General features: G+C 56.9%; 1 protein-coding gene across 1 annotated transcript in view; it reads left to right on the top strand.

The window, feature by feature from the left end:
• Positions 1 to 2475, top strand: part of LOC133360120 (UDP-N-acetylhexosamine pyrophosphorylase-like protein 1) — a 15082-nt gene extending 12607 nt beyond the window's left edge. Inside the window, exon 5 of the mRNA XM_061578706.1 lies at positions 2464 to 2475. Coding sequence (XP_061434690.1) covers positions 2464 to 2475 — 12 coding nt within the window. The remainder of the gene's footprint in view (positions 1 to 2463) is intronic.
• Positions 2476 to 9433: the final 6958 nt, after the last annotated feature.

Below are 9433 nucleotides of genomic sequence, written 5' to 3'. Positions count from 1 at the left end.
CTCCCGTCTCCCCCCTGTCTCCCAGTGTCTCTCTCCCAGTTCCTCCCCCCTGTCTCCCCGTGTCTCCCCCGGTCTCCCCGTTGTCTCTCTCCCCTGTCTCCCCCTGTATCCGTGTCTCCCCCCTTTCTCCCGTGTCTTCCCCGTCTCCCCCCCTGTCTCCCCGTGTCTCTCTCCCCGTTCTCCCCCGCTCCCCGTGTCCTCCCCCCTGTCTCCCCGGTCTCCACCCTGTCTCCCGTGTCTCTTCCCGTGTCTCACCCCCTGTCGCCAGTGTCTCCCCCTGTCTCCCCGTGTCTCCCCCCTGTCTCCCCGTGTCTCTCTCCCCTGTTCCCCCCGTCTCCCGGTCTCTCCCCTTGTCTCCCCGTGTCTCTCCCCTGTCTCCCCGTGTCTCTCTGTTTCTCCCCCTGTCTCCCACGTGCTCTCTCCCCGGGTCTTCCCGTTCTCCCGTGTCTCTCTCCCCGGTATCCCCCCTGTATCACCGTGTCTCCCCCTGTCTCCCCGTGTCTCCCCCCTGTCTCCCAGTGTCTCTCTCCCCGTGTATCCCCCCTGTCTCCCGTGTCTCCCCCCTGTCTCCGTGTCTCCCCCCTGTCTCCCGTGTCTCTCTCCCCTGTTCTCCCCCCTGTCTCCCGTTGTTCTCTCCCCTGTCTCCCCGTGTCTCTCCCCCTGTCTCCCCGTGTTCTCCGTGTCTCCCCCTGCTCCCCGTGTCTCTCTCCCCGTGTCTCCCCCCTGTCTCCCCGTGTCTCCCCCTGTCTCCCCGTGCTCTCTCCCCGTGTCTCCCTCCGTGTCTCCCCGTGTCTCCCCCCCTGTCCTCCACGTGTCCTCCCCCCTGTCTCCCCGGTGCTCCCCCCTGTCTCCCCCGTGTCTCTTCTCTCCCCCCGTGTACTCTCCCTGTCTCCCCTGTCCTCTCCCCGGTCCTCCCCGTGTGCCTCTCTGTGTCCCCCCCTGTCTCCCCGTGTCTCCTCTCCCTGTCCCGTGTCTCCCCCCTGTCCTCCCCGTGGTCTCCCCCCTGTCTCCCCGTGTCCTCCCCTGTCTCCCCGTGTCTCTCTCCCCGTGTCCTACCCCCCTGTCCTCCACCGTGTCTCCCCCCTGTCTAGCCCCCGTGTCTCTCTCCCCGTGTCTCCCCCCTGTCTCCCCGTGCTCCCCCCTGTCTCCCCGTGTCTCTCTCCCTTTTCCTCCCCCCGTTCTCCCGTGTCTCTCCCCTGTCTCCCCGTGTCCTCCCCCCTGTCTCCCCGTGTCTTCCCCTGTCTCCCGTGTCTCCCCTGTCTCCCCGTGTCTCTCCCCTGTCTCCCAGTGTCTCTCCCCTGTCTCCCCGTGTCTCTCTGTGTCTCCCCCTGTCTCCCCGTGTCTCCCCCCTGTCTCCCCGTGTCTCTCCCCTGTCTCCCCGTGTCTCTCTCCCCGTGTCTCCCCCTGTCTCCCCGTGTCTCCCCCCTGTCTCCCCGTGTCTCTCTCCCCGTGTCTCCCCCCTGTCTCCCCGTGTCTCCCCCCTGTCTCCCCGTGTCTCTCTCCCCTGTCTCCCCCCTGTCTCCCCGTGTCCTCTCCCCTGTCTCCCCGTGTCTCTCCCCTGTCTCCCCGTGTCTCTCTGTGTCTCCCCCCTGTCTCCCCGTGTCTCTCTCCCCGTGTCTCCCCCCTGTCTCCCCGTGTCTCCCCCCTGTCTCCCCGTGTCTCTCTCCCCGTGTCTCCCCCCCTGTCTCCCCGTGTCTCCCCCCTGTCTCCCCCCTGTCTCCCCGTGTCTCTCTCCCCTGTCTCCCCGTGTCTCCCCCCCTGTCTCCCCCCTGTCTCCCCGTGTCTCTCCCCCCTGTCTCCCCCCTGTCTCCCCGTGTCTCCCCCCTGTCTCCCCGTGTCTACCCCCTGTCTCCCCGTGTCTCTCCCCTGTCTCCCCGTGTCTCTCCCCTGTCTCCCCGTGTCTCTCTGTGTCTCCCCCCTGTCTCCCCGTGTCTCCCCCCTGTCTCCCCGTGTCTCTCTCCCCTCTCTCCCCATGTCTCTTTGTCTCTCTGTGTCTCCCCGTGTCTCTCTCCCCGTGTCTCTCTCCTCTGTCTCCCCCTGTCTCTCCCCTGTCTCCCCGTGTCTCTCTCCCCGTGTCTCTCTCCCCGTGTCTCCCCCCTGTCTCCCCGTGTCTCTCCCCCTGTTTCCCCGTGTCTCCCCTGTCTCCCCGTGTCTCCCCCCTGTCTCCCCGTGTCTCCCCCCTGTCTCCCCGTGTCTCTCCCCTGTCTCCCCGTGTCTCCCCGTGTCTCTCCCCTGTCTCCCCGTGTCTCTCCCCTGTCTCCCCGTGTCTCCCCCCTGTCTCCCCGTGTCTCTCCCCTGTCTCCCCGGTCTCTCCCCTGTCTCCCCGTGTCTCCCCCCTGTCTCCCCGTGTCTCCCCCTGTCTCCCCTGTCTCCCCGTGTCTCCCCCTGTCTCCCCGTGTCTCTCCCCTGCTTCCCCCGAGACCCTGAGTCTCCCCGCTCTCTTGACTAACGTGTGCCGTGCAGAAGGCCCATTGACCGAAACGTCGCCTATTATATATTATTCAATGCGTTTTAAAGCCGCGGTTTTATTCTGTTAAATCAGCTTAATAACGCGTCGGCTTTCGCGACCAATATTATACAAAATAAAAGCGGGAGGGGATTTTTGGTGTTAGATCGCCTAAATATAAATGCGTCTTGATTTAAAGCTTTCGTGACTGCAGGGATTCATATTCTTGGTTCTTTCGGTAAAGTCACGTAGAAGGGAAATAATTAAATAATAAATATATCAAACAATAAAAATTCTCACGACGTTTCGACTGCAACACAAGCAATCATCATCAGATGATTGATTGTGTTACAACTCTGATAATGATAATGTATGCACTGTCCTTGAAGTTGATTGGTCCACACCCGAGACAGCTTTTCTTAGAGCCTAGTCTCCATTGGTGTTGGACCAGATGACGCCAAAAGGCGTATCATTTTCAGAGTTGTTTCTTTTTGTTTGCATTTTGACTGCTTGTGTTGTGGTTATTGCAAACATGATGATGCCTTGTATAAAGGTGTCAGTTTTTGTACCAGTTGAAAGGGTAAAAACCTACTACTATATTTTGCCACTGGTAAAGGAGATGCCTCATAGTGTAAATGCTTACTTACCCCGAGCTCTCAATACTCTGATAGTGCGTTGTTTTTGAGTTGTACGCCTTTTGGCGTCATCTGGTCCAACACCAATGGAGACTAGGCTCTAAGAAAAGCTGTCTCGGGTGTGGACCAATCAACTTCAAGGACAGTGCATATCATCATTATCATCAGAGTTGTTTCTTTTTGTTTGCATTTTGACTGCTTGTGTTGTGGTTATTGCAAACATGATGCCTTGTATAAAGGTGTCAGATTTTGTACCAGTTGAAAGGGTAAAAACCTAACCTATTACTATATTTTGCAACTGGTAAAGGAGATGTCTCATAGTGTAAAATCATTGTCGTTAAGCCCCTCCACCACCCGACCAGATTGTCACCGATGTATTGTTCAGATTGTGACCGTTAAAGTTCAAGCCCCTTCCTTGCCAGTACAATTCGAGGTAATCAAACCCTCTATAAATGTATGTTACCCTGTGGGAATCCGTGTACCCCATGTCACCCTATGAAAATGAGTTTTCACCATGGGTTGACTGAGTCCATCATCATCATTCATCCCTCCATGCGGGGCGGATAAAGCAATCAACCACTTTGTGTGGAAGTCACCAGCAGTTGTCATCTAGAAAGACTTCCCTACCCCCGTCATAGCAACGTGGAGTTTCCCACTAACTGGCTCTGGAGGGGCTGTAAACATTTCAGTGTTGGATGATTTGGGCCAGGAACTCGCACTTAGGCTTTTAATCTGACGTCCCTCGCCACCGATCTTGGCCGTGGCCAGGAATCAAACTCGGACAGTCGGGTTCAGAGTGTTGCATGCTGCTAACCGCTGCGCCACCGTTCCCCCCCCCCCCCAACACCGTCTTGTGTGATGCTCGACAAGGAGTGGAGCGAGAGTCGGGGACCTCGCTACCACCAGCCGCGACTCGGCTGCCAAGGAGGAAGTGCGGCCAACGTGTGGTGAGATCGCACACGCGGAACACACGCACGCGGTACACACACACACGCGGTACACACACACACGTGGTACACACGCAGTACACACACACACGGTACACACACACACGGGACACACACACACGGGACACACACGCACGGTACACACACACGCGGTAGACACACACACGGTACACACACACACGGGACACACACGCACGGTACACACACACGCGGAACACACACATGCGGTACACACATGCGTGGTACACACACACACGGGACACACACGCGGAACACACACATGCGGAACACACACATGCGGTACACACATGCGTGGTACACACACACGCGGTACACACACACACGCGGAACACACACGCGGTACACACACACGCGGAACACACACATGCGGTACACACATGCGTGGTACACACACACACGGGACACACACACGGTACACACACATGCGGAACACACACATGCGGTTCACACATGCGTGGTACACACACACGCGGTACACACACACACGCGGAACACACACGCGGAACACACACATGCGGTACACACACATGCGGTACACACACATGCGTGGTACACACACACGCGGTACACACACACACGGTACACACACACACGCGGTCCACACACACGCGGGTACACACACACACGGTACACACACGCGGTACGCACACACACGGTACACACACACACGGTACACACACACACGTACGCACACACGGGACACACTCGCAAGCGGAACACACTGACGTGCTGACACGCGGAACGCACTGTCACGTGGAACGCACACACAAGGAACACGCTGACACGCGGTACACACACACAAGGACCACGCGGTACGCACACATGCGCAATACACTGGCACACAGAACACCGCATTACACCGATGCATGGAACACACTGACGCGCTGATACACGGTACGCACACACAGGACACACTCGCACACACAGAACACCGCAGTATAAACGCGAAACACTAATGCGCACAACACACTGATGCAATGACACGTGGTACGCACACACGCGGCAAATACTAACACACTAACACACTGACACACAGCACACACACACACAGAGCACACTGACACGCGGTACACACACGGTACACACACACGCGGAACACACTGACATGCAAAACACTGCAGTACACACACACGTGTGAAGCACACTGACACGTGGAATGCACTGACACACTGACAAGTACACACACACACCCATGAAACGCACTGAAACGTACACACGGAATAAAACACCGTTACACGTGGACCGCACTGACACGCAGTACACGCATACATGAGGAACACACTCTGAGGCGCTGACGCACACTGACACGCTGACACACGCTGACACGCTGACACACGCAGACAATCTTCCCATTCTCACTGCATGTCACATGACCGGGACGCAGTGAGATTCGCAGTGAAGCAGCTGCTGCTGTATGTGTGCCGTTTCGTTTAGTTTTTAGTTTAGTTTAATGGTGTGGGTGCCGCTGCACGGGCATTCCACTCTGTATGTGTGCCGTTTGGTTTAGTTTTTAGTTTAGTTTAATGGTATGGGTGCCGCTGCACGGGCATTCCACTCTATCGACTTCCTACAGATGCTGCAGCCGTGCCAGTGATGATGACACTCATCTTAGCGCTGTCGCAGTGTTTCCTCGTGCTGCTGTGACGGTGGGAGTCGGGCAGCGCTGAGTACACGGTGCTGTGAGTACACGGTGCGTTATCGCAGTGTCTACTAGTGGTGAGTGATAGTGGGAGTCTAGGGCGGTGCTGTTAGTGCACGGTGCTGTGAGTGCACAGTGCTGTGAGTACACGGTGCTGTGAGTACACGGTGCGTTATCGCAGTGTCTACTAGTGGTGAGTGACAGTGGGAGTCTGGGGCGGTGCTGTGAGTACATGGTGCGTTATCGCAGTGTCTCTGAGTGGTGAGTGACAGTGGGAGTCTAGGGCGGTGTTGTCAGTGTGCGGTGCTGTGAGTACACGGTGCGTAATCGCAGTGTCTACTAGTGGTGAGTGACAGTGGGAGTCTGGGGCAGTGCTGTGAGTACACGGTGCTGTGAGTGTGTGGTGCGTTATTGCAGTGTCTCTGAGTGGTGAGTGACAGTGGGAGTCTGGGGCGGTGCTGTGAGTACACGGTGCTGTGAGTACACGGTGCGTTATCGCAGTGTCTACTAGTGGTGAGTGACAGTGGGAGTCTAGGGCGGTGCTGTGAGTACACGGTGCTGTGAGTACACGGTGCGTAATCGCAGTGTCTACTAGTGGTGAGTGACAGTGGGAGTCTGGGGCGGTGCTGTGAGTACACGGTGCTGTGAGTACACGGTGCGCTATCGCAGTGTCTCTGAGTGGTGAGTGACAGTGGGAGTCTGGGGCGGTGCTGTGAGTGTGCGGTGCTGTGAGTACATGGTGCGTTATCGCAGTGTCTACTAGTGGTGAGTGACAGTGGGAGTCTGGGGCGGTGCTGTGAGTACGCGGTGCGTTATTGCAGTGTCTCTGAGTGGTGAGTGACAGTGGGAGTCTGGGGCGGTGCTGTGAGTGTGCGGTGCTGTGAGTACACGGTGCGTAATCGCAGTGTCTACTAGTGGTGAGTGACAGTGGGAGTCTAGGGCGGTGCTGTGAGTACACGGTGCGTTATCGCAGTATCTACTAGTAGTGAGTGACAGTGAGAGTCTGGGGCGGTGCTGTGAGTGTGCAGTGCTTTGAGTACATGGTGCTGTGAGTACACGGTGCTGTGAGTACACGGTGCGTTATCGCAGTGTCTACTAGTGGTGAGTGACAGTGGGAGACTGGGGCGGTGCTGTGAGTACACGGTGCGTTATCGCAGTGTCTACTAGTGGTGAGTGACAGTGGGAGTCTAGGGCGGTGCTGTGAGTACATGGTGCGCTGTCGCAGTGTCTACTAGTGGTGAGTGACAGTGGGAGTCTAGGGCGGTGCTGTGAGTGCACGGTGCGTTATCGCAGTGTCTACTAGTGGTGAGTGACAGTGGGAGTCTGGGGCGGTGCTGTGAGTGTGCGGTGCTGTGAGTACACGGTGCGTTATCGCAGTGTCTACTAGTGGTGAGTGACAGTGGGAGTCTGGGGCGGTGCTGTGAGTGTGCGGTGCTGTGAGTACACGGTGCGTTATCGCAGTGTCTACTAGTGGTGAGTGACAGTGGGAGTCTGGGGCGGTGCTGTGAGTACACGGTGCTGTGAGTACACGGTGCGTTATCGCAGTGTCTACTAGTGGTGAGTGACAGTGGGAGTCTAGGGCGGTGCTGTGAGTACACGGTGCTGTGAGTGCACGGTGCGTTATCGCAGTGTCTACTAGTGGTGAGTGACAGTGGGAGTCTGGGGCGGTGCTGTGAGTGTGCGGTGCTGTGAGTACACGGTGCTGTGAGTACACGGTGCTGTGAGTACACGGTGCGTTATCGCAGTGTCTACTAGTGGTGAGTGACAGTGGGAGTCTAGGGCGGTGCTGTGAGTGTGCGGTGCTGTGAGTACACGGTGCGTTATCGCAGTGTCTACTAGTGGTGAGTGACAGTGGGAGTCTGGGGCGGTGCTGTGAGTACACGGTGCGTTATCGCAGTGTCTCTGAGTGGTGAGTGATAGTGGGAGTCTAGGGCGGTGCTGTGAGTGTGCGGTGCTGTGAGTACACGGTGCGTTATCGCAGTGTCTACTAGTGGTGAGTGACAGTGGGAGTCTGGGGCGGTGCTGTGAGTACACGGTGCGTTATCGCAGTGTCTACTAGTGGTGAGTGATAGTGGGAGTCTTGGCAGTGCTGTGAGTGTGCGGTGCTGTGAGTACACGGTGCGTTATCGCAGTGTCTACTAGTGGTGAGTGACAGTGGGAGTCTGGGGCGGTGCTGTGAGTGTGCGGTGCTGTGAGTACACGGTGCGTTATCGCAGTGTCTACTAGTGGTGAGTGATAGTGGGAGTCTAGGGCGGTGCTGTGAGTGTGCAGTGCTGTGAGTACATGGTGCGTTATCGCAGTGTCTACTAGTGGTGAGTGACAGTGGGAGTCTAGGGCGGTGCTGTGAGTGTGCAGTGCTGTGAGTACATGGTGCGTTATCGCAGTGTCTACTAGTGGTGAGTGACAGTGGGAGTCTGGGGCGGTGCTGTGAGTACACGGTGCTGTGAGTACACGGTGCTGTGAGTACACGGTGCGTTATCGCAGTGTCTACTAGTGGTGAGTGACAGTGGGAGTCTGGGGCGGTGCTGTCAGTGTGCGGTGCTGTGAGTACACGGTGCGTTATCGCAGTGTCTACTAGTGGTGAGTGACAGTGGGAGTCTAGGGCGGTGCTGTGAGTACATGGTGCGTAATCGCAGTGTCTCCGAGTGGTGAATCATAGTGGGAGTCTGGGGCGGTGCTGTGAGTGTGCGGTGCGCTGCACTGCTGGTGAGATAGGGAAGTGAATGCGGTGTTGGTAACGCGTCGAGTGTGACACAAGCACCGGTATTGATCCGCGACACGGGCCGCTGCCCGCGTCTCCGTGTGTCCCCACGCGTCCTCTGATGTGTCTCCGCGAGACTCGGTGCGTCGCCGTGAGTCTCCGTGTGTCTCCGTGTCCACTTGTGCCTTCCTTTGTGTGCCCTTCCATGTCACGATATGTCATCCTGCGTCTCTCTATGTTTCCTAGATTCTCCCCGTGTCCCTTTGTATGTCTCCGTGTTCCCCTGTGCCTCCCTCTAGCCCCCTGTGTGCCCTAACATCTCTCCATATCTCCCTGTATGCTTGTGGCCCCCTCTGCCTCCGTCTATCCCCGTGTCTCTCTGTGTCCCCTTGTCCCCCTGCTGTCCCCCGCCGTATCTCAACTGTGCGCTTGAGTCTCGTTCTGTCAGTCCTCTCGATATGAAAACGCTCCGCGAGGGAAAACGTCCAAACATCCCAGTGCAGGACCCTCCTTGGGAAGCGTCTTGAGACTCGATGAATCTTTGCTCGATGAACAACTCTCTTGATCAATCTTGCTTTTGAAATGCATTCTTGTGCCTCCGTGTCTCCGTGTGTCTCTGGTTTCAGCAGCACCAGCACTTGCAGAAGCATCAGCAGCAGCAGCAGCATCACCAGCAGCAGCATCAGCAACACCACCATCAGCAGCATCACCAGCAGTAGCATCAGCAACACCAGCAGCATCAACAGCAGCAAAAACAGCATCAGCAGGAGCATCAGCAGTAGCATCAGCAACACCAGCAGCATCAACAGCAGCAAAAACAGCAGCACCAGCAGCAGCATCACCAGCAGTAGCATCAGCAACACCAGCAGCATCAACAGCAGCAAAAACATCACCAGAAGTAGCATCAGCAACACCAGCAGCATCAACAGCAGCATCAACAGCAGCATCAGCAACACCAGCAGCATCACCAGCAGTAGCATCAGCAGCATCACCAGCAGTAGCATCAGCAACACCAGCAGCATCAACAGCAGCAAAAACAGCATC

The sequence above is a fragment of the Lethenteron reissneri genome, chromosome 67 (assembly GCF_015708825.2).
Source record: "Lethenteron reissneri isolate LAM-NWPU_2019-01 chromosome 67, ASM1570882v1, whole genome shotgun sequence".
Classification (NCBI taxonomy): domain Eukaryota; kingdom Metazoa; phylum Chordata; class Hyperoartia; order Petromyzontiformes; family Petromyzontidae; genus Lethenteron; species Lethenteron reissneri.
Note: the sequence above shows the minus strand (reverse complement) of the source record. Positions and strands in the feature narration are given on the sequence as shown.